Here is a 26,357-nt window from a genome sequence, read left to right as displayed (position 1 = left end):
GACAACCTCATGAATCCATGGACCCTGCATGTCGGCGGGGGACGGTTCAAGCTGGTGGAGGCTCTGTAATGGTGTGGGGCATGTGCAGTTGGAGTGATACGTCTAGATACGACTCTGACAGGTGACACATACGTAAGCGTCCTATCTGATCACCTGCATCAATTCATGTCCATTGTGCATTGCGGCAAACTTGGGCAATTCCAGCAGGACAAAGTGACACCTCACACGTCCAGAACTGCTACAGAGTGGCTCCAGGAACACTTTTCTGAGTTTAAACACTTCCACTGGCCAGCTAATTTGCCATACATTATTGAGCACATCTGGGATGCCTTGCAATGAGCTGCTGAGAAGAGACCTCCACCCCCTTGTCCTCCTACAGACTTATGGACAGCTCTGCAGGATTCATGGTGTCAATTCCCTCCAGCACTACTCCAAATATTAGTTGAGTCCATGCCACGTCATGCTGCGGCACTTCTGCATGCTTGTGTGGGCCCTACACAATATTAGGCAGGTGTACCAGTTACTTTGGCTCTGCAGTGTAAGTTGGTCGGTTTTGAGATGTGTCATGCCACAAGACCTAAACATTATAGGAAACACCAAAAATGTATTACAGTATGTTAAATACTTATTATATTAATTCATAGTTATCCAAAATGTATGATATTTCTGTAACGAATAAAATTTCTGTACCCCAGATTTCAGGAGGGGTGGGGGAGGGTGAGTTTGGGAGGGGGGGAGGAAGCAAGTATTCCCTCCTTGTAATTGCCTATGGTAAGCACCCATCCTTAATATTAACACAGTAACAACATTTATTGGGTGGGAAGTAAAAGGCAGTTGCCTGAAAGTTAGGCAACCCACAGTATACTCACATATTTCAAATGAACCAATATCCTAAGGCAAACCATACCATCATTGAGCTGAATACAACCTGGTTCAGTTTTGGTCCAAATAGCTCATAGTGGAAACATGATCTGACACTGCCAGTTTGTTACATTACCTGTTCAATTTCCACCTAAACACATGATTACTGTATTAATGCTGATAATTACTGATTACTAAGACTATGTCCTTATTTATTTCTGTCTCTCAAACTCTCATAGTACACTGTGTTAACTTGCTTCCAGTCTAGTTCTACAAAGCTCCAAGCAATTTCAGTGTTGAACTCCTGTTCAATGCATGAAGGGATGCATTCTCTGCACAACCATGATGTGTGGTAACTGTCAAGCCAAAGTTTGCATATATATTCCACAGCAAGTAGTTTCCAGTTTATGCTAATGAAACTACAAGTACTGCCAATGACAGAGCTGTTTTAATCCACAAGGGTAAAAACTCCATGTGCTGCAGCAGTAGGGAAGAAAGTTTGAGTGAAACACAGAATCCTGTTCAGATGTCAAATGGCTCCAATGAGTCCTCCTTAAATGTAGCAAGACCAGATGTAAATATGGCAGCCTATCAAGACAAATCAAATTTCACAAGCCTGGAAAACAACCACAACACATCTTTTAAACAGTTTAGAAAGTCGCCTAAATGATTGTAGAAAACCAAATAGTGTCTTTTAAAAACAAAACCTCATTTGGGTGGGATGAAATACCCACTTCTATAATCAAGACTGCATGTAATATAATTTCACTACCACTGCCAGTTATTGTAAACCAATTTTTTGAGCAGGAATGTACTGAAATGTGCTGAGATAAAATCGTTATTCAAAAATGGATCAGTGGATACATGGGGGAATTAGTGACCTATCTCTCTTCTGCTGGTTTTCTCTAGTGTTTAAAAAGATTGCAGAAAAACAAGTTCAAAAATTTCTTACTATAGATCACATAATTTTTAAAACCAATTGCAGTACCAACAGGGATAAAGGACTGTAAATGTCATCAATGAGTTTACTCAAAAATATGCTCGATGTAAGCTAAGGGTAAAAACGTCACAGGAATATTCTGTGATCCAACAAAAGCATTTGATTCAGTGTACCGCTCCTTACTTCTCCACAAACTACAGATATAAGGAAATAGGGACACTGCTTTACATTGGTTTAACTCCTACTTAAGAGACAGGAAACAAAGAGTAATTGTAACTTCAAATTCATGCAATTACTCCTCCAACTGGAAAACAATTTCCCAAGGAGTCCCAAAAGGTTTGATATTGAGTCCCTAGCTGTTCCTTTTCTATATAAACAGCCTACCGCTTGCTATTGATATTCATTCAGTTTTGTTGTATCCTGATACTAGTGCATGTGAGTGTGTCGAGTATGGGTTGCCGTGTGTGCGCACTCAAATCACCCCCCAACTGTATCTGCACAGGCCGGCGACTGGAGGTATCCAATAGGAAGTGTGCACATGGCACGGCCTCTACTGTGCCATCCACCAGTAGCCCATGCTCAAATATGGACAATGCAGTGCTGACTGAGTCTCTTGTATGTCCTTCCAGGGTACTGTTTACATCAGTGTACTGTATCTTGTTATGTGGGGATCCATGAGAGTCTGTTTTCCGTTACTGTTCAGTGCTTCATGAATACAGCCATATTTGTGTTACTTGGACCGGTCTCATGTATTACTTGGTTACTACAGTTTTATTTGCTGATGATACATTAGTTATAACTGAAAATGAGATGCCTGAAAGAATTCTAGAAAGTGTCAGAAATACCTTAGAAAAACTTGAATCTTTGTTCCATTCACTTGGACCACTCTCCCATGAGCAGTTCCCAAATCAACAGTTAATTTGAACTTGCGAATCATGTTCTTCAATTCTTGTGCAGATAGATGACCTCTCTGTGTTCCTTTAATGCATTGATACTCCCAAAGAGCAGCAGCACTATTGCTGTTGTTTTGCTACAACAGCTTTATGAGTAAAGCCCTGCTCACTTTGTGCACACCCCATGTTGACAGTCTGCAAACTGTAATGCACACTGATGTTTGAGTTTCATCCCTACAAAGCCTTACCAGTACTGGATCCTAATGGATGGCAAGTTATGACACTAACACTACTAAAAATGCAAATCCTGCATTGCACAGTCTGAACCCGTATGGTAAATAGTTTTCTGTCTACACTGACTAAAGCACAGAAAATTTAATTATAACCACCCAGTACATGAGGTGGTGTTATTCTTACATAAAAATCAGCATATACTAACCTCTTTCTGGTTTAGTCATAACTGCAGAGTTTTTAATTCCCGACACACCGTTTAAGGCTCTATGCCCAAACACCAGGGCATATGGGGTTAAATATTTACTATAAAATAAGTGGCAATAATATATTTAGCATGGAGCTTGTTTCACTGAAAAGATTACTCTTTACTCTTGTGATGGAAATGTATTATTATTCTATTGAAGAATTAATTGAGGACAGTTTCACAGTTTGAACAAGGTAGTTATACACCTTATTTCCATATACTGGAAAGTGTAGTATGTGTTTTTGGAGCAGTATCTCAGAAACATATATAAAATAATATAAATATCTGCATTTCACTTAATTTTTTTTTGACATGTATCCTAGACATCAAATCAAACTAACAGAAAATTCTATGTTACAAGATGAATAAACCACATTTCAAATTCCATTGATCAGTATGCCTCAAGTTGCCAATTTTAGATGTGGTTGGGTCCCTCAAAAATTGTTTTACACCCCACATTGTAGATGTGTTTCCTATTTACTCATTCTCAGAAATCTGTTCACGGCAAGTTGACATATAATATAGAAACATTCATTAGAACGACAACATAACAGCAATGATGGGAGCTATGTATGGGAATAAGGGTCTCAGTAACTGAATATAGTATTTTGGACACTTAACAAATTTCAGATATGACATTCCACCATGTCATTCTATGGCTTCCCACTGTCCCACTTAATTAAACCTGAAGTTTAATTCAACTGTCGCAGAGATGTGTACTGACTTTTCTTTATTCTTGCAACAAACTCGCTGAACAGGCTGGCACCGATGCTTTTAAGTCTTGCTCTAACCATAAGAGTGGTGGTGGTAGTCTAGTGGGTAGAGTATTAGATTCGAGTCCTGAAGGTCCCAGGTTCAATCCCAGTGTCGGTATTTTTCCTCATTCCAGTCCGTCCAGGATGGGCACATGTCTACGCAGCCTATCACAAAAGAGAATATCGGGCATCTTTCATGTGGATAAAAGGCAGCTGGGACAGTGTGCTTACCACCCTTCCTATCCTAGAGCCATGATGAATGAAAGACTGCAGCAAGCCTGGAAACCCATTCCTGAGTTGAGTGACATAGACTGTACTTGACTTTTACTAACCATAAGTTGAGATGGTTCATTGCTCAGGGGTATTTTCAAGCAACTGAAATTGAGTCTGCAACAAAAGCTTACACTGACATTTATATAAACTTACTCTGTTAGTACACTTCCATTAATTTATTTCATGTAAAACACTAAAAATACACCATGTGATCAAAAATATCCAGACCCCCCCCCCAAAAAAAAAAAAAAAAAAAAAAAAAAAAAAAAAAAAAAAAAAAAAAAACATACGTTTTTCATGTTAGGTGCATTGTGCTGCCACCTACTGCCAGATACTCCATATCAGCGACCTCAATAGTCATCAAACGTTGTGAGGGAGCAGAACAGTGTGTTACGTGGAACTCACGAACTTTGAACGTCGTCAGGTAATTGGATGTCACGTGTGTCATACGTCTGTACGTGAGATTTCCACACTCCTAAACATCCCTAGGTCCACTTTTTTCGATGTGATATTGAAATTGAAATGTGAAGGGACATGTACAGCACAAAAGCAGACAGGCTGGCCTTGTCTGTTGACTGACAGAGACCCCCGACAGTTGAAGGGGGTCGCAATGTGTAATAGGCAGACATCTATCCAGGCCATCAGAAAAGAATTCCAAACTGCATCAGGATCCACTGCAAGTACTATGACAGTTAGGCGGCAAGTGAGAAAACTTGGATTTCATGGTCGAGCGACTGCTCATAAGCCACACATCACATCAGTAAATGGCCCAGGACGCCTCGCTTGGTGCAAGGAGCGTAAACATTGGACAATTGAACAGTGGAAAAACATGGTGTGGAGTGACGAATCACAGTACACAATGTGTCAATCTGAGCAGGGTGTGGGTATGGCAAATACCTGGTGAATGTCACCTGCCAGTGTGTGTAGTGCCGACAGTAAAATTTGGAGGCGGTGGTGTTATGGTGTGGTCATGTTTTTCATGGAGGAGGGCTTGCACCCCTTGTTACTTTGCATGGAACTATCACAGCATGGGCTTACACTGATGTTATTGCTTCCCGCTGTTGAAGAGCAATGGGCTGGCCTGATTGCTGTAGAACACCTTTGAGATGTTTTGGAACGCCGTCTTCGTGCCAGGCCTCACCGACTGACTTCGATACCTCTCCTCAGTGCAGCACTCTGTGAAGAATGGGCTGCCATTCCCCAAGAAACCTTCCAGCACCTGATTGAACGTAAGCCTGCGAGAGTGGAAGCTGTCATCATGGCTAAGAGTGGGCCAACATCCTATTGAATTCCAGTATTACCAATGGAGGGCACCATGAACTTGTACGTCATTTTCAGCCAGGTGTCCGGATACTTTTGATCACATTTTTACTATTTTCACTGCTATTTGTCGGCTGTTCGATACACACCACAAAGATGATTATTTTGATGTAATGTTCGATCTTCCTCCAGAATGAATATATTATTCTGTGGCAGACCGTGCAACTTCATAAAACTGGTTGACACAGTAAAATTGGGTGTATCAAAAAGGGACCTGCCCCTGTTAAAGACTCACAGACTGTGGCTAAGGCGTTTCCTGTGTTATCCTCACTTCTTGGGGCCCTACCTTGACAAGATAGGCTGGAGAGCTTCTGAGTAGTCTGGAAAGTAGGAGTGAAACTGAATGACATCAAAACTGGCCACCTTGAGGAATTGTACTGCTTCCTTCAGCACATTCATAGCCATTTTTCTTTATCTTATTGCTTTTATATTTTTTTCAGCTGAACAAAAACAGCAGTTTTGGTTGACTATGTGATTTAAATTTAAATTATTTATTAAAAGCAGTTTTTTAATTATGGGCATGAGCTGTTTCATTCCTTGCATGAAGTGTATGTGACTGATATGACATAAAATCAGTGTGGTAAAAATGTAGCAGCTTGTCAAGATCTTGATAATAATCACACCAGAAGTAACTAAATCAAAAACATCTTATACTTTCATAAAAATGCTGAATGCGAGTTTCTGTGATGTAAAATACAGTTTTCATTTAGTTACATAACTTATACTGAAGTTGATTTTTTTAATGCCTAAAGTAACTTTTATTAATGAAATGGAAGAAAGACAAGACACAGAGGAGCGAGCCTTATTTTAAATATTGAAAACTGTTGGTAGTTGCAGTAAGGATCATTCTCATTTTACAGCTGTGTGGGAATTAGTTAACTAATTTTCACAACATTAATTTAAGTCTCCATTTGTACTTACAACATGAAAATAATATCAAAAAGGAAAATTGCATAACGCATCAATTAACTTTCCGGCTGTGGGGGACAAGCACATGGGTGTTCAGCTCTTTTCTTGTGATTCCATGGGGCACACACTTATCTCATCGGATGTATTTTCTGGTGTATTTGTATTGAGAATCACATCTTATTTGTTCTTAAGTCTTGCCCACACACTTACACATACTTTCTCATGCCAGCAATTCTGTAATCATTGTCAGAGGTTCTGGTTCAAGCCTCTGTTGAGCTCACAACTTCAACCATTACGAAGTCCTATAACACTGCACGCTCCACCACAGAGTGATACACTCATTCTAAAAGTTAACTATTTACTCCATATACTGCTCTAGGTGAATTGTACTATGCAGAATAAGTACATACTTCAGCAAAATAACCCCATAACATCAGCAGAGAGAGTGAAAGCTCTACTACAATGCAAAAATGCTAGTGACATGCTAATTTATGGCAGTCCACCTATCTGTTTAATGTTGTGCTGTATGCTGACCAATCTAAACAATAAACAACAAATCTTTTAAATATTTTCAATGAGGATGTTGTAAGAAAAGGTACTCCACACAGAGTGGAATTCAAACTTTCTAAGAAGAGAGTTTGTGGGAATTCCTGAAACCATAAAGTCACACAGCATTATTACAAAAATACTATTCTCAGTATATTTAGTATCATGTCTAGCACAATAATATATACAAACTGTTAGCTGAGACCATTCCTGAAGTACAGAACAAATGTAGGCAATAGTATTCAGAATAGTAGGTAAACGAGAGGTGAGTGGATCTTCAAGTCGTTCTTCATTAAGTAACTGAAGCAATCTGACACGGAAGTCATCCAGCAACTCCAACTGCAGCTCCAGAAATTGTAACCTGAAATGTGAGAACAAAACATAATTCATAAAATGTACCCTTTCATTTAGCCTTCACCAATATTAATAATTATAAAGGGTGACAATACAATAACATTATTTCTACAACATACTAACATTTTTTAGTTTGTCATAGCTGAAGAGGTAGGTACAATTATTTCAGTGTATTGGACAGTGTGCTGTCTATGAAATTACTAGTGAACTTAATCTAGCCCAACCGACTGGATTGTCCTAAGTCCACTGGAGTAATTTCTTTGCACTTTAGCAGCTGCAGCTACAGAAAATACTTTTGCTATCTACGAGGTATGTCCATTTTATTTCAATAACATTTTCCACCTCCTTTGATAATATTCCATCAAATTTGATGTTGTTCTGAGCAGCAGTTCTACTTTTACAGCATTTTGAAACTCAAACTTTAACTATAGCCATCCTGTACTTTGGCTAATTTTAAGTACTAGGACATGCAACGACAGCTACTATATTCTTCTGGTGCATGGTAAGTCCAGAACAGTAAGATAGGAGCAGTGTCAATAGGCAGTAAAATGTAACACTGCATTTCTTCCAGCTACTGATAATAGAACCAGCCTTATAACCAGGGTTGGTAACCAGTCAAATACTTTCTTCCTTGTTTTAAGGGTTATCATTCAGTAGTAACTTTGGTATTCTAATTTCTTGCATTATTGTTACAGATGCTTTCTGGTAGATCCTGTACTTCACTACAACTCCAATCAGATTAAATATGTTTAATTCTGTCTTGAAATCTTCATTTCTCTACCTCTTAGATAACTGTGACTATCTACTGCATTCAGAGATCTCATCTCTACACTTTATACCCTTCTGATGTGGTGTTTAGTAAGTGTCCAACTTTCACATCCATGTAACAATGTTGGTACTGATATGACTTTATACAGTTACAATGCATCTCTTTTGCTGCTTTTAATATACCATCCGATTGTTCCACATACATACTGTATTGTCTGTAGTTTTCTACTCACTTTATCGTTTGATAGATAAGTAATATCACATTCAAGATAAACTATTTTGTAAGCCTGCTCTATTGCTTTATTATTAATGACTATTTTATTCCTAACTGGTTTATATTCCCTAATCAGTACTTACTCAGTATACAGTTGTACAGTATACTTTTCTATCTACAGCACACTGTATGAACCATATTGTATACCCTATTTTTATCTTTTTCTGAATAGCGGACACTTCTTAAAAGTGAACATTTTTATTTTCCCCAGAATTTCGACACTAGTGCGATACCTGGAGATTGCAGGAAGAATGCAGTTCATTCATGTATGGTGTATGCGTCAAGATATTCCAATAGATGTCAACCATCTCAGCAGTAATTTATCAACCTGTTCAACTAGTTACATGAAAGAAGTAGCGTAACACCTAGACAATGTAACGGAAGGAAACAAGAGATGACAGAATAGGATGAAATTAATGTTTTTGCAACTGTTGAAGTTGATCCGTAGTTTAGCTTCCACACAACTGCACGAGGAAGGGGCATGAGTCAGGCAAAATACTGAACACTGAACATGCACAAGTATCCAGCCTCCTGACAGGCCATCTTCTATGGATGCTGTAAGATGTAACTCTGCAGACCAGGGGGAACTCGTGGTACCAACATGATGGCTGTCCAGTCTGTAGTGCACAAGTACTACAGCATGTCTCCACAAACTGTTTACAAATTGTTGGACTGGGCACAAAGAACCTGTACCTTGGCCAGCTTGTTCCCTGGATTTGACGCTTTCAGACTTTTTCTGTGGGGAAAGCCAGAAAGCTGAAAGACGTTGTCTACCAGGACATACAAACTATGCCTGATGAACATATCGTCTTTTTTTGCATTGGTAAATTCCATCGTCCACTCAAGACCTAATGCTTGAACTGTCACACACTAACTGAGTAGCAAGTCACATTGCACTTAAGGAACATGTAAGCACACTGTAAGCAAACATAACAACATCATACCTAGCATTGGAGGGCAGCGTGGAGGGTAAAAATCGTAGAGGGAGACCAAGAGATCAATACACTAAGCAGATTCAGAAGGATGTAGGTTGCAGTAGGTACTGGGAGATGAAGAAGCTTGCACAGGATAGAGTAGCACGGAGAGCTGCATCAAACCAGTCTCAGGACTGAAGACCACAACAACAGCAACAACCTAGCAATTACACAAACAAGTGTTGGTGTGAAAGTTTTCAAAATACGATGTCCCATAAACAACTCAGACTAGAATCCTGCAACAAACACTACTGACATTCTAATTTATCTTACTTTTAGTTTGTTAATGCCAACCACAACAACAATGCCAATAGCCATTGTTCCATTTTAAAAAAGTGTATGTTTGCACAAAAAACACACTTTCTAAGTATTACTACAATCAATTTATTGGCAAACAATATGAGTTCTTGACCACCAATCCAGTCTGCAAAAATGGCATATCAATAGCACTTTCCATTTCTGCAATATCTGTGGTGCAAGTTTTTGGTATACCTGTTGGCTTATATTTTATGGTTTATACCCTGTGTAAACACTTAAACTGCATCAACTGTATCAAAATCAAAGGCAGACTCTTTTCAAGGAACACCATCTGTATCCTGATGAGCTGGACATCAGGTGCCAAGCCACAACTACTGTCAATGTTAGACATGACATTGCTTGTAACTGTTTACAACTACTCTGCTCTAGACAGTGGTGCTGCTACACTTGGAAAGAAGGCTGAAGCTAGAGAAATGTGTCACTGTGTGTTGTGATGAGACGCTTGTAGCTACCTCCAGTGCAGAACTTCTAAGCTCTCTGTGGTACTGTATTATCTCACTAGTGACATAGCATTGTGTCAGACATGGAGAAGATGAAGATGGAGCCCTGCACAAAATACATGGAATATGGCTTGCAGGAAAACGTCTATGATCTAGGAAAAGTTTCTTGCAAAGGACACAGTTGCTAGTGGATGCCCTCCAGAGGCATTGCCTGAAGATATGGAAGAGAAAAATGGAATCTGCCAAAAATAAGAGCTTGTTTTTGGTAGTGACTCCCCCTGCGGTATGTGATGCATACTAAAGAGGGAAACAGGGACTGAGCAAGGTGGCACAGAGGTTAACACACTGGACTTGTATTCAGGAGAATGACAGTTCAAACCCGGATCCAACTATCCTGATTTAGGTTTTCCGTGATTTCCCTAAATCACTTCAAGCAAATGCTGGGATGGTTCCCTTGAAAGGGCACAGGCCAACTTCCTTCCCCTTCCTTCCCTAATCTGATGACCTTGCTGTTTGGTCCCCTCCCCCAAATCAACCAACCAGCTGAACAGGGTGCGAGTGTGAGTGCAGCACTGAAAGGTCAATATGGTGAAGTGTGATCTTCCCCTGACCACAATGCATATTATCTACATCTGCAGCCAACTGCAAGACCCTGGTCATATGCTGCAAGGCTGGTGGATGAAATTTATGTTCAAGCTGATCTTTCTACAGTTAACAACAGGCCACTTCAGCTTCAAACTTTTGGAAACAGCTTGTTTGTATGTACAGGGAAAATAAATAAAGACTAAATATTATTTATAAATAGCAGCCGACAGTCCTCTGGATATTTGGTACATAGTCTACTACACCAAAATAAATATGATTCACTTAAAACTTTCGGGCCGTGGTCGATATATAAAATTCTCCCCTGATGTTTCGTCTCTAAGTGCTGGAGACATCCTCCGAGGTAAAGCGGCGAATATTACCCCAGTTTAGTAAATGAAAACAGTCAAAATAAGTTAATTTATTGATAAGTTTGTCTTTGACTTCTTCTAATGATTCAAAATGTAAATATTGCTGAATCTGAAAGTGTAGAAAGTGTTGCATCTGGTTAAGATGCTTCCCCCACAAGCACAGGAAAAATTTTATAAGTTTTCCCTCCCACTTCCTAGCTCGTGACTGTATATTGCATTTTTTTTAAAGGTAAGAAAGAGACTATTTGCAGAAAAGGACTTAATAATTACTTGAAAGGCATTGGTTGTAATTTACTGTTTTGTTAATCATCATGCAAACCAATTATTTGCCAAATCATTAATTCAATTAAAACTACCATGAGTCACCCACGCTCTCCTCCTCCCCCTCCTCCTCCTACAGCCATTCGGCTAATGCTAAGCCATTCTCTGTTACAGCCTTTTTCTCAGGAGTTTTAATCCAGTAATGACTGCGGGGAAGTCTCTGTGGAGTCTGGAGGGCAGAAGAGAGACAATGGAAGACTGAAGTTCCAGGCCAATACACAACCCACACCACATTAGCTCAATCAATAAAGTGCATTCACTGTCTGCTAATAACAAGAGTTCTTTTGACTCCTGGTCCACCAAACAGATTTAAAATTTCATTATGATATACACTCCACTGTCGAGTCAAGGATTTTTCCCCCTACAAACAATACTTAAGAGAATGTAAAAACAAAAGTACAGTATTCACGTATCACATTATGCTCTTAATACCTCTTCCTCTTCTACTACTACTACTACTGCTACTACAGTGGTTAGCACTGGAGATTGATACCAATTACTTAGTTGGTTCAAAATGTAATAAATACTGGAATCACGCAAAATTATTTTTATGCATATAGCACAGAAGCATTACCTCCTCAAACATGAGTCATTGTTTAAAATATTATCTGCCCAGTGCTCTCCATAAATCCTATGAGACTAAGAGGAATTCAGAAACATGCTGACATTTATTTCTATACTCAACATAAAAGACAGGTGCCTGCTTTCAAGAAACAGAGAGAAGTATGCAGTACAGAAAAATTAGCACACAGTTTATGCAACATACCTGTGTCCAGGCTGGGGAAGACAGCTATATCGTTCTGTAATGGTGAGTAGCAGTGTCAAGAAGCTTTCACCAACTTCAGTAATACGCAATTCATCAACATCTGCTGTTGTTAACGGCTGCCAAGCAGTTTCTGAGCTCAGCATAGCATCCATCTTTTCTACTGCATCTGTTAAATTTTTCATAACATCTGTGTTATTAAAACAAACAACTCTTCACAGAGCCAAAGCAGACTGTAAAATACAAGCATGTCTATCAAAATGAAATGCATAATTTAATGCTCAAGGCATAATGCAGTAGTTCACAATCTCAATAAATTTTTTTAAAAAAGAAACTGATTCTATCTAGAGATCATAACTTTCTTGGGACTGAAAACTGAACAAGATTGGACAAAAACTGCTGAAATTGAAAGTCAGAATATGCCACAATAGCACTATATGGATATTGCATCATAAATAAAAAGGAGATGTTTTTTATTACAACAGGGCTTCACTTATATGTACTTTTTGTCACTATAGCTACCAATTATACAGTACTCAAAAAAACTAAACATATCCTGTATGTTGGCTAAGATAAACTGAAGACTGTCTATAAAGAAACAAAAATTTTATGAGTGTTGCTTTTGGGTATTTGCTTTTGATGATAACTCTGGTAGGAGATTCTGTTAAACTAGGGACACACTAATAGTACACTCCTGGAAATTGAAATAAGAACACCGTGAATTCATTGTCCCAGGAAGGGGAAACTTTATTGACACATTCCTGGGGTCAGATACATCACATGATCACACTGACAGAACCACAGGCACATAGACACAGGCAACAGAGCATGCACAATGTCGGCACTAGTACAGTGTATATCCACCTTTCGCAGCAATGCAGGCTGCTATTCTCCCATGGAGACGATCGTAGAGATGCTGGATGTAGTCCTGTGGAACGGCTTGCCATGCCATTTCCACCTGGCGCCTCAGTTGGACCAGGGTTCGTGCTGGACGTGCAGACCGCGTGAGACGACGCTTCATCCAGTCCCAAACATGCTCAATGGGGGACAGATCCAGAGATCTTGCTGGCCAGGGTAGTTGACTTACACCTTCTAGAGCACGTTGGGTGGCACGGGATACATGCGGACGTGCATTGTCCTGTTGGAACAGCAAGTTCCCTTGCCGGTCTAGGAATGGTAGAACGATGGGTTCGATGACGGTTTGGATGTACCGTGCACTATTCAGTGTCCCCTCGACGATCACCAGTGGTGTACGGCCAGTGTAGGAGATCGCTCCCCACACCATGATGCCGGGTGTTGGTCCTGTGTGCCTCGGTCGTATGCAGTCCTGATTGTGGCGCTCACCTGCACGGCGCCAAACACGCATACGACCATCATTGGCACCAAGGCAGAAGCGACTCTCATCGCTGAAGACGACACGTCTCCATTCGTCCCTCCATTCACGCCTGTCGCGACACCACTGGAGGCGGGCTGCACGATGTTGGGGCGTGAGCGGAAGACGGCCTAACGGTGTGCGGGACCGTAGCCCAGCTTCATGGAGACGGTTGCGAATGGTCCTCGTCGATACCCCAGGAGCAACAGTGTCCCTAATTTGCTGGGAAGTGGCGGTGCGGTCCCCTACGGCACTGCGTAGGATCCTACGGTCTTGGCGTGCATCCGTGCGTCGCTGCGGTCCGGTCCCAGGACGACGGGCACGTGCACCTTCCGCCGACCACTGGCGACAACATCTATGTACTGTGGAGACCTCACGCCCCACGTGTTGAGCAATTCGGCGGTACGTCCACCCGGCCTCCCGTATGCCCACTATACGCCCTCGCTCAAAGTCCGTCAACTGCACATACGGTTCACGTCCACGCTGTCGCGGCATGCTACCAGTGTTAAAGACTGCGATGGAGCTCCGTATGCCACGGCAAACTGGCTGACACTGACGGCGGCGGTGCACAAATGCTTGGGTGTGATGCTTTCAAGGGATATGAAATGGAACAATAGCATAGGTTCAGTCATAATGTAAAGCGTGGAGCAGATTTCAGTTTATTGGCGGGACACTAGGGAAATGTAATCAGTCTGCAAAGGAGATTGCTTACTTATCACTTGTATAACCTATCATAGAATACTGTTCAAGTGTGTGGGACCCATACCAAATAGGACTAGGGATACAGAATGTATACAGAGAAGGGCAGCATAAGAGGTCACAGGTTTGTCTGGCCTATGGGAGAGTGCCACAGAGATGTTGAAGAAACTGAACTAGTGGACACTTGAAGATAGATACAAACTATCCCAAGAAAGATTACTTACAAAGTTTCAAGAACTGGCTTAAAATCATTACTAGCAATATACAACACCCTATCTATCACTCCTGTTGGGATCAAGAGGACAAGATTAGATTAATTGCAGCATGCAGAGAGACATTTAAACAGTCATTCTTCCAGTGTTCCAGACATGGATGGAACAGGAAGAAGTACAAATAACTGGTACAATGGGACATACTATCTGCATGCACTTCACAGCTGTTCGCAGAGTATGACTGTAGCTGTAGACAGATGATCATTGTGATATTCCAGTAATTTATAAAATATGACTTAATAAATTATTCTCTGTTAGGATGAAATAAGTCTGGTGTGGAATGTGAAGATAACTGAAACAACTGACTATTAATGGCATAATGAACAGCAAAGGGCTGTTTTATAAAATGAGTGTGATTCATTATGCATTACATAAAAGAGTCATGAGATATGAACTCTAAGTTTGTTTAATGTGTTTCTTTACATTGCCAGAAAACTCTTCTCTTTTCTTATTTAACTAGAAATTCAAATTTTTATTAAAAATAAAGGGGAAGGGGGAACCAGCATTGAAACCATGCACAAAATGTAAACAGACATAGACTATTGTTTTGTAGATTACAATTCTGAGATGAATGGTACCTAATACTTATGGTACCTAATGCTTATAAAGACATTTCTCAATCAATTTTTGATGAAAAAAAAAGAAAAGAAAAAGTTTCAATATCTCAGCAGTTTTAAAAAGTATGCACATTAACACTTTGGCACATTACTAAGACTTTGCTACACTACCACCTTCGAACACAGCATTTTGGTACTTCGAATTTCTTGCACATCGTTAGAGGTGTCCACATTATGTCACACACACTGCACACATCACAGAAAGCAGTATAATATGACATACATACCATATATGTGGGCAATCAGTAATGAGATTACTGCATTTCTGAAACACACACTAGTTTAAGGCTGGTTATTCTCTTGATAACTGGAAAATATTCCTTCTCGTGTTATAACCCTCATTTCAATTATGCTAACCCATGGCAGCAAAAAACAAAATTATAATAGATACAAAGATATAATTACGTAAAGTTTTAGAAAATTAATTATCTATAAATGTAGGCATAGTGTACAAATGAAAACTGATATTTTCCTGACAATTACTTATTTAAATAGTATATATGTGAGACAATGTCTTACATTTCTTTTCCATGTTAATCCAATTAACAAACACTTGGGCTTGTGTCAAAACACGTATGACACCAGGCTGCTTTGGTGGGTAATTGAAACTATCTCGTAGTTCTCGATCAAAACCTAGTGCTTCATCTACCAAGTGAGAGAAAAGAGCATCATCCTGTTGGAGAGAAGGCAGCTCATTGTGCAGTTTCTCCACAGCCAGCTGTACTAGACCCCGAATCAGTTCAGTCTGAAATTTAAACAGGCCTAAAAAGAATGTTTTTGCATGAATTTCTAGGAAATAAATACATAAATTACTTATAGAGTAGGAACCACTGTGCATCCCTAAAGATGCTCTCTCTCTCTCTCTCTCTCTCTCTCTCTCTCTCTCTCTCTCACACACACACACACACACAAATTAAATGTTGATAATTTCACTAGGTGTATTTGATGCTTTGTATAGAATTTAAAGACACTCCTCTGTGTACTATTGTAAATTTGTGTACAACACACAAGACCAAACATTAAAGAACTATCTTTGATACATGTCACACATTGCATAAACACAGTATTCACATATTTATAAGCTCAACCATAACAAAAATTGACAGAAGTATAGCTTATGACAAAGTGAAGGTGATGACAATATGATGCTGGAAGTAGACAGAGGTTACTATAGCTATGGTGGAATCGAATACATTAGTTAGTTTCATCAGATTAAAAGTGCTGGAAGTGACACTGGAGCATAAGTGGCACATACGAGGGTAAGTCAATTATTATCTGCAATTTGGTTATATTTTTGTTTATTTTGTTAGTACTGTTGTTCTACGTTGATGACGCATGCTTTGTTTATTTGTTATTATATCTTTGCAATTTTCAAGTTGCTAGGTTAGTTTCGTTATCGCTGCCATGCTGTTAATCATGGCTGCTCCACTGTCTATTTGCGCCAAAGAAGAGCAACGTTCAGTGATCCATTTTTTGTGGTCGGAAAGTGTATCAGGGGCCGAAATTCATCGAAGACTTTCGGTACAGTACGGGAACAATGTTTTTCCACAACAGAGTGTCTGCGAATGTATTGAAAAATTCCGAAATGGTTGCACAAGTGTTATGCACGATGAAGGAGCCGGATGACTGTTTGCCGCCACAAATGAAGAAGCCATTGAGCGTTTACATGAAATGATTCTCTTAGCCAGACGATTAACTATTGACAAAGTGGCACATTGTCTGCAAATTAGTCATGGTTATGCCTATGAAATCATCCACAACAGACTAGGTTTCAGAAAGTTTGTGCAAGATGGGTCCTAAAACAACTCACACAGCTGCATAAACAAACGCACTTGGACATCTGCAAAAAACATTTGAATCACTATGGTAATGAAGGGGGACAACTTCTTAGACGGGATCATTGCTGGTGATGAAACATGGATCTATCATTATGATCCGGAGAGTAAACGACAGAGTATGGAATGGAAACATCCAAATTTGCCATGCAAGAAAAAGTCCAAGACCCAGCTGTCTGCAGCAAAACTGATGCTTACAGTTTTTTGGGATGCACAAGGTCCAGTACTGGAACATTATGGGTAAAGGGGCACAACAATAAACAGTTACGTTACAGTGAGATGCTTTCTGCCAGGCTGAAGCCTGCAATTCGAAGCAAACACTAAGGTGTTTTGTTGTGTTGTGTTGTGTTGTTGCATGACAATGCCTGTCCGCATACTGCTGCCCACACTGCTGAAACACTCCAGAAAATCAAATTTGAAGTACAGGATCATCCTCCATATAGTCCCAATGTTGCCCCTTCTGACTATCACTTATTTGGTCCACTCAAACGGGCATTAAGGTGCTGCTGATTTGCCTCAAATGAAGCAGTGAAAGAAGTGGTGAATTTCTGGCTCACAGCTCAACCGAGAATCTTCTTTTATGAGGGCATCAGGAAGCTTGTACAATGATGGTCCAAGTGCGGTGAAACGCAAGGAGACTATGTTGAAAAATTATGTTCTTGTAAGTTTCCTATTTGATAATAATAAAATTTTATAACTACTTTGCAGATAATAGTTGACTTACCCTCATACATTTAGACAAGCATCACTTTGTATGTTGTAAAAAGCATAACACTTCTTTGTAAACATTGTTCTTTCCAATTTTAGTGGGTGGCATCAAAATAGCCAGACTGTGTGATGAGGATATACAAATCTACTCCGGTGAATGTGAATGTTCATTTGATTGTGAAGTACACTTTGAAATGAAACTATGGTCCATTGAAATTAAATGGGAGATCACTGGAGATCAACAGAATTTGCAGCAGCACGAACACTGTTCACCCTTGAGCAGATCTTGTTAAAACAGTAGTCTGGACTATATTGCAACGTAAAACTAGAACTTGCTCCCAAGTGCCATTACAGGGTGTTGATGGGTTTAATGTTCTCATTTTTCATCAACATCACAGTAGTGCCCACCCAAAGTATTAGCTTCAAATTATGATCATATGATGTGAGAAGCCAGTGGCTTTGGTGTTGTGACATATTCTAATGACACTTTTAAGTTCCAGCATGGATCACGATGCAATGTGCATAGCAAATGACACTCTAAAATCCTAATTGGATAGGTGATGTCCCACATTTGTGCGTTTAGAGAAAAATTCTTAATTGGTGCTTACACCATATCTGGAAGGTACACCGTAAATTTCGTGTTTCTAGGACCAATGGTTTAGCCTGGGCATGTCTATATCAAAAAGTCCTTTTGTTTATATACATTTTCGGAAATATTTTAGGACAGTTTATTTATTATCAATCTTCATTCTTTGTGTAGTTTCCTTGTACTGATGGTGCCCTTTCACATTGTCACATAAAGTAAACTCTCAAAAGAAGCCTATGCTAATTGAATAAGATGGTGTAGTTATGGGCACTACATTCATAACCATAAAAAGATGGGCCTAAATACCAGTCTGCAACAATGAACTAATATTTCCACAGGTTTTCTGTCTAACACACTAAACTCTTAGACAATTTACACAAAAAAACTACACCCACTTTCTTGCTCCATTTGTTGTCTAAATGAGTTAGTGCTCCTAGTCCAATGACCCTTTTCCCTCCACTGAGGAAATATGAAAGGTTAACCTTTTTTCTATGAATGACAAAAATAATCATTTAAATAAGTAAGAGCACAATAAATTTAAATTGGCTACATTTTAATGGTGATAACTTTGACAAGTTATTTCTCTTTCCTCTATTTCTCTCACACCAGATTCGCTCTACATGTTGCACAGAACATTATGAAATACAAACACAACTGCTGCTTAATGCTGACTTTAGAAGACAAATAAATGTGTGTGTTCTTACACTGAAGGGACATGTTGTACAACTCACTGACAGTTCACTGATTACCTTCTTTCTACTTTTTCTTCCCGAATTATTTAAGGTACCAATTTTGATTTATTTCCCAGATCAATTTTCATTTCTTCAAGTTACAAGAAGTCATTGTTCATTTTCAGTAAAAGAAATAAACCCACTTCAAATTGCACCCTTGTATACATCATATATCATACTGAGAGAACATAAACAAAAGTCATTTAAGATGGACACCATACTGAATCACTGGTGATTAGAGGCAAGAAAGAGGGGGTTGTGGGAAGGGGGAGGGGGGGGGGTCACAGAACACGGAAGGAGCCAAATAAAAGAACAGCACTTGGACATCCAATCTTTCCACTCCGGAAGCACAAATGAAAAATTTTGTTTACTTCTGAATTAATAAATAAAAATCAATTATGAATATAGAATCAACTAATAACTTCAAATCATTTGCTTCAGGGTCAGTCTGTCAATCCCCAGTGATATTATATTCATATCATAAATTCAGATTGTAAAAGAATGGAAAAAGAGGGATGGGGCTGCTGAGAATAAATTATAATTCATTTATGAGTGGATGTGATCTAATAAATCCAGAGCTATAATGCTGGCCTATCTTTTCTTGCTCATCACTCTGTGTAGTTGTAGTTAGTAATTCTTACTGTATTATCCACTGACAAAAAATTTGTTTTTGTTTGTTGGTTTCCATATTTCTTCAGCTGGTGCATCTCTAGGTCTGCAGTTTTTAGGTAGAGGTACACGAAATTTGCAAAGGTTCTGGAGAAACACAAAGAGGTACAAATGGCTACAGAAGTTTTAAAACATCATCATACTACTTGTGGATGTTTCTGATGAAAAAATTGCATTGCAGAATTGCAAGCAGATTTCCTCTGTTCAATTGCACTCAATGAAAAAAATGTGGTTCATTGTTTTCACAAAACTTTTATGAAAAATGATTTCAAGTTGTTTGCAGTTCCTCCTATTGAGCAAGATTCATCAACAGCACTTCTAGATGACATTTCTGCAAGTCCAGTTGTCAGATGGACACTAAATGGGTCCCAATCTATGAAACTGGAAGCTGACAATGCACAGGCTATTCCCCATCACAACAGCCAAACAACCTATGCAGAAACTTTTCAACACAAACTCTGTTGTTTCAAAGATTGTAATGCTGTGTGTGCTTGTAGGAAACAGAGAATTAAGAATTGCTCATAGTGCTCCATCTGCAAGGTTGCATAAAATATCAACATCCTAATACATGATATTAGTTGAAGAAGGGCTTAATTAAAGTATGACATGATTGTTGATAGAAAAGATGACAAAGAAACTGATGATGGTAGAGAAATGGCGGCATTCTTGCCACAAGGCTCATCATGGAGGCAAGCTAGATAACAATGATATGATAATCATTATTCTACTAATGCATGACCTGAATGGTCATGCAGTGCCAGCAGAGAGGGAACCTCCAGTACACAACAGAACTGACAGTAAAGGCAAACCAAACCATGAAGAACCACTGCCTTGTGCAGGATAGCAACCCCCCTCCTCCACCCCCCCCACCCCCCTCCCCACCACCATCCCTGCAGAAAAGATCAGTATTTCATACTGCAGGTGCACCTGAAAAACTAGAGAGACAGTCAATCAGACGGATAAATGCTTGATGAAAAAAGGCAGTAGGAAAAGGAAATATGTTTATTAGGAGTTTGGAACCTAAAATGTACAAGGAATTATAATAAACAGAAGAGTTAGAATATGAACCGGAAAAGTACCGATTACACCTGACAGTTATTTCAGAGACAGCCAAAATAAACAGTGCACAGGTGAGATTTTTGCACCCCCTAAACAGTACAGACAGAGTGAAAAGTGAAACTACACTCCTGGAAATGAAAAAATGAACACATTGACACCGGTGTGTCAGGCCCACCATACTTGCTCCGGACACTGCGAGAGGGCTGTACAAGCAATGATCACACGCACGGCACAGCGGACACACCAGGAACCGCGGTGTTGGCCGTCGAATGGCGCTAGCTGCACAGCATTTGTGCACCACCGCCGTCAGTGTCAGCCAGTTTGCTGTGGCATACGGAGCTCCATCGCAGTCTTTAACACTGGTAGCATGCCGCGACAGCATGGACGTGAACCGTATGTGCAGTTGACGGACTTTGAGCGAGGGCGTATAGTGGGCATGCGGGAGGCCGGGTGGACGTACCACCGAATTGCTCAACACGTGGGGCGTGAGGTCTCCACAGTACATAGATGTTGTCGCCAGTGGTCGGCGGAAGGTGCACGTGCCCGTCGACCTGGGACCGGACCGCAGTGACGCACGGATGCACGCCAAGACCGTAGGATCCTACACAGTGCCGTAGGGGACCGCACCGCCACTTCCCAGCAAATTAGGGACACTGTTGCTCCTGGGGTATCGGCGAGGACCATTCGCAACCGTCTCCATGAAGCTGGGCTACGGTCCCGCACACCGTTAGGCCGTCTTCCGCTCACGCCCCAACATCGTGCAGCCCGCCTCCAGTGGTGTCGCGACAGGCGTTAATGGAGGGACGAATGGAGACGTGTCGTCTTCAGCGATGAGAGTCGCTTCTGCCTTGGTGCCAATGATGGTCGTATGCGTGTTTGGCGCCGTGCAGGTGAGCGCCACAATCAGGACTGCATACGACCGAGGCACACAGGGCCAACACCCGGCATCATGGTGTGGGGAGCGATCTCCTACACTGGCCGTACACCACTGGTGATCGTCGAGGGGACACTGAATAGTGCACGGTACATCCAAACCGTCATCGAACCCATCGTTCTACCATTCCTAGACCGGCAAGGGAACTTGCTGTTCCAACAGGACAATGCACGTCCGCATGTATCCCGTGCCATCCAACGTGCTCTAGAAGGTGTAAGTCAACTACCCTGGCCAGCAAGATCTCTGGATCTGTCCCCCATTGAGCATGTTTGGGACTGGATGAAGCGTCGTCTCACGCGGTCTGCACGTCCAGCACGAACCCTGGTCCAACTGAGGCGCCAGGTGGAAATGGCATGGCAAGCCGTTCCACAGGACTACATCCAGCATCTCTACGATCGTCTCCATGGGAGAATAGCAGCCTGCATTGCTGCGAAAGGTGGATATACACTGTACTAGTGCCGACATTGTGCATGCTCTGTTACCTGTGTCTATGTGCCTGTGGTTCTGTCAGTGTGATCATGTGATGTATCTGACCCCAGGAATGTGTCAATAAAGTTTCCCCTTCCTGGGACAATGAATTCACGGTGTTCTTATTTCAATTTCCAGGAGTGTATAAGAAAAGAAAGGCATTAGATGAAAAGTATATGATGTACAGACATACCAATATGTATGGCACGGTACAAGCTTGTTATCTGTATGCTGCAGAAGACAGAGCCACATAAAGTGTTCCAATGTAAATTCAATGGAAAGAGAAATTTAGCAAGATCATATCACCAATGCACCGATCTGAAGGTGTAGTCACAGAACGAGAGCATACTCCTACTGTTAATAAATGGCAATGAAGATGTTTTATTCAAATCCTCCAACCTATCTAGCACAATATAACTTCTAAAACAATCAATTATTGATACTATTATTCAATCGGTCAGATAAAAAATCTACTCACCAAGTGACAGCAGAACATATACATAAAAGAGTGTTATGATTGGCAAGTTTTTGGAGCCAGTGGCACCTTCTCAGGCAGAAGTGTTGATGGAGAAGGAAGAAGGGTGAAGGAAAAGGATTGGAGAGGTCTAGGAAAAAGGGTAGATTTTGGGAAAGTCACCCAGAACCGCGGGTCAAGGGAGACTTACCATAGGGAACGAGAAGGAAATTCTGATTGTTGGAGACTGCATCAGACAAGATTTGAAAACCTGAGAGCTTAAAGGTGGAAGACAGGGTAATATACAAGACAGAGATTACTACTAAAACATCACACACTAGTTAATAAAAGTGAGAAGCTACGTGCATTGTACATAACAGAGGTGTGATGAGGCGGTGAAAACTCAATGGAAAAGACACTGAAAGATGTAGGAAATTAAAACAGAGTGAAGCTAAGAGTAGTTACAGCGAAGAAAAGCTGAGATGGAAGAAATTAACGTAAATTAAGGCCAGGTGGGTGGCGAGAACCAAGGACATGTTGTAGTGCTAGTTCCCACCTGCGGAGTTCTGAGAAACTGGTGTCTGGGAGAGGAATCCAGATGGTGCATGTGGTGAAACAGGTGCCAAGGTCACGAATGTCATGTTGTAGAGCATGCTCTGCAACAGGACATTGCGAGTTGCTAGCATATACCCTGTGCCTCTGCCCATTCATCATAATTGATAATTACGAACAGCGTTTACATAATAGCTGGTATATGAAATGTGTCATTTCCTTTGGTAGTATATGTTTTGCCAGTTACAGGGCTACTGTAGGTAATAGTAATAATAATAATAATAATAATAATAATTTTATTGTCATTCGGCCATTACAGCAATAGACAATGTCATATACATACTAAAATACAATTAATAGTTTGAAAGAAACAACAGGTTTCTTGTTAACATTATAGTATTATATTACAGTTGATAAATTCTCTTATGTTATAGAATGGGTGGAGGACTAGCCAGTCATGAATTGTTTGTTTGAATAATTGTTCAGGTAATTCTTGAACAGATTGAGGAAGTTTATTAAATAATTTGTACCCCATGATTTCGTAGCTGTTGAGTGGCTTTGACAACCTGTGGTAACGAATATAGAGGCACCTATTCCTTCTTGTATTGTGGCTGTGTACATTTTCTCTGGTTTTTGTTTCTGGTAATTTCTTCTTCGTATAAATTAGAACATAGTATATGTACAAGTTTATAACAGTCATGATTTTCTGTTCACAGAACAATGGTTTACAGTGTGCCTTATATGCAGAACCAGTAATTATCCTAATAGCTTTTTTTTGCAGTATTAATATGTCATGTACACAGCTAGAGTTCCCCCACAAAATAATTCCATATGTTATTATACTCTGAAAGAATGAAAAATAGGATGTTCTAACATATTTTTCAGGAACACAATCCATAAGTCGCCTTAACAGGTAAATAACTCTAGACAATTTACCACTAATATATTGTACATGTTGACCCCAAGATAATTTATCATCAATGTATACCCCCAAAAATTTGACATAACTTGGATCATCTGACAGAAGCTTGTCTCTAAGACTACAGACCATCTGCTGTGTTTTGTTTTCATTCAGCAGGAATCCATTTGCCTTGAACCAATAGGATGCTTTGTCAATTGTCTTTGCTGCACAAGTTTTAAGGCTATTGAAATCCTCACTAGCATGAAGAAATGTTGTATCATCTGCATACAACACAGTGGTGGACTTGATAAATGACGGCAGATCATTTATCATTATCAGGAACAAAAAGGGGCCCAGCACAGATCCCTGCGGAACACCTACCTTGACTTGCTCTATACTCGACATTTCTCTCCCTACACAAACAACTTGCTTACGATTCTGAAGATATGATTTTATTAATTTAAGGCTGTTATGTCTAATGCCATAGAATTCCAGTGGCTTATGCTTTACACAGTCAAAAGCTTTGCTTAGATCACAAAATGTGAGTTGAGCATAGCCCTTATCCTCAAACACTTGATGTAAGTATTTGACTACAAAGTCTATAGCATCCACAGTAGACAACTTTTTCCTAAAACCATACTGAGATTCACTAATTATTCCTAATTTTTCAAAATCTTACAGCGGGGACAGTCACAGGGGTAGGAGCTATATGGTCGTCCACATTAAGCCTACCAACAAACAGCAGTACTTACATTTTGACAGTTGTCATCCTTTTCATGTCAAATGTTCCCTCCCATACAGCCTTGGCATCTGAGGCAAACATATTTGTTCGGATGCAGACTCTTTACAGCAATACATCACCATTCTCACCTCAGCCTTCACTGCAGGTAATTACCCCACCAGTCTAGTTCAAAAGCAGATTTCTCAAGCTATCACATCCAGTCCTGGTACTTCTGATCCCTCCACAAAACAGCTTTGGAGCACACCATTGGTAACTTAGTATTATCCTGGTCTGGAATGTGTTAATCAGCTACTTCAACAGGGCCATGGTTTCCTAAAACCATGCCCTGAAATGAGATCCATTCTGTCTGAGATTTTGCTCACCACATCTACAATAGCTTTCTGTCGCCCTCCCAATCCCTGCAATATTCTTGTCAGACCCTATGCTCCCTCTGCACCCATCTCCCTACACTATGGCTCCTACTCCTGTGACCATCCCAGCTACAAGACTTGCCCCATGCACCCTCCTACCACCACTTGTAATAGCCCTGTAACTGGCAAAACATATACTGTCAAAGGGAAATGATACATGTCATTTACCAGCTATTAAGGAAACACTGGTCAGCCTTCTACATTGGCATGACTATCACCAAATTATCCATTAGGAAGAATTGGCATAGGCAGAGGGTATACACTGGCAACTCACAATATACTGTTCAGAGCATGCTCTACAACATGACATTCGTGACCTCGGTGTCTGTTTCCCCACATGTGCCATATGGATTCTTCCACCAGACACCAGTTTTTCAGAACTCCGCAGGGGGAACCAGCACTACAACATGTCCTTGGTTCTCGCCACCCATCTGGCCTTAATTTACATTAATTTCTTCCGTCTCAGCTTTTCTTCATTGTTATTATGCTTTGCCTCACTCTGTTTTAATTTCCTACATCTTTCATTGTCTTTTCCATCTATTTTTCACTGCCCCCTCCCACCTCTGTTACGTACAATGCACTTAGCTTCTCACTCTTATTACCTCCTGCACAATGCTTTAGTAGTAATCTCTGTCTTGCATATCACCCTGTCTTCACCTTTAAGCCCTCAGGTTTTCAAATCTTGTCCAATGCAGTCCCCAAAAATCAGTATTTCCTTCTCAAATGGTTCAAATGGCTCTAAGAACTATGAGACTTAACATCTCAGGTCATCAGTCCCCTAGGCTTAGAACTGGCTCCAAAAGCTTGCCAATCACAACAGTCTTTTATGTGTGTGTTCTGCCACTGCTTGGTCAGTAGATTTTTTTATCTATCCAATTAAATAACAATATAACTTCTGTAGCACCTTCTTCCATTGAGTAAAATATTATTCATGACTGGTTTACACTGACTAAACTCCTATTCCAACTTTGTAAGACTTCAAACTTCATTAACAAGTAGTCATTTTCTGCTCAAAGAAAGAAAAAATGAATGAATCAAAGAAAAAGAGAAACAAAGGCAGAGGGAGGGAGGGAGGGAGGGAGGGAGGGAGGGAGGGAGGGAGGGAGGGAGGGAGGGGGGGAGGGTGGAGAGGGAGAGGGAGAGGGAGAGAGAGAGAGAGAGAGAGAGAGAGAGAGAGAGAGAGAGAGAGAGAGAGAGATTTCATTGAT

General features: G+C 40.4%; 1 protein-coding gene across 1 annotated transcript in view; it reads right to left on the bottom strand.

Annotated features, from left to right (window-relative positions):
* The window catches only part of LOC126236605 (RAD50-interacting protein 1), a 120,184-nt gene that overhangs the window by 28,714 nt on the left and 65,113 nt on the right, over nucleotides 1-26,357 (bottom strand). Inside the window, exons 6-8 of the mRNA XM_049946042.1 lie at nucleotides 15,620-15,845; nucleotides 12,144-12,309; nucleotides 7,168-7,336 (exon numbers count right to left, since the gene is read on the bottom strand). Of these exons, the coding sequence (XP_049801999.1) occupies nucleotides 7,168-7,336; nucleotides 12,144-12,309; nucleotides 15,620-15,845 (561 nt within the window). The remainder of the gene's footprint in view (nucleotides 1-7,167; nucleotides 7,337-12,143; nucleotides 12,310-15,619; nucleotides 15,846-26,357) is intronic.

This window comes from Schistocerca nitens, chromosome 2 (genome assembly GCF_023898315.1).
Source record: "Schistocerca nitens isolate TAMUIC-IGC-003100 chromosome 2, iqSchNite1.1, whole genome shotgun sequence".
NCBI lineage: Eukaryota > Metazoa > Arthropoda > Insecta > Orthoptera > Acrididae > Schistocerca > Schistocerca nitens.
Note: the sequence above shows the minus strand (reverse complement) of the source record. Positions and strands in the feature narration are given on the sequence as shown.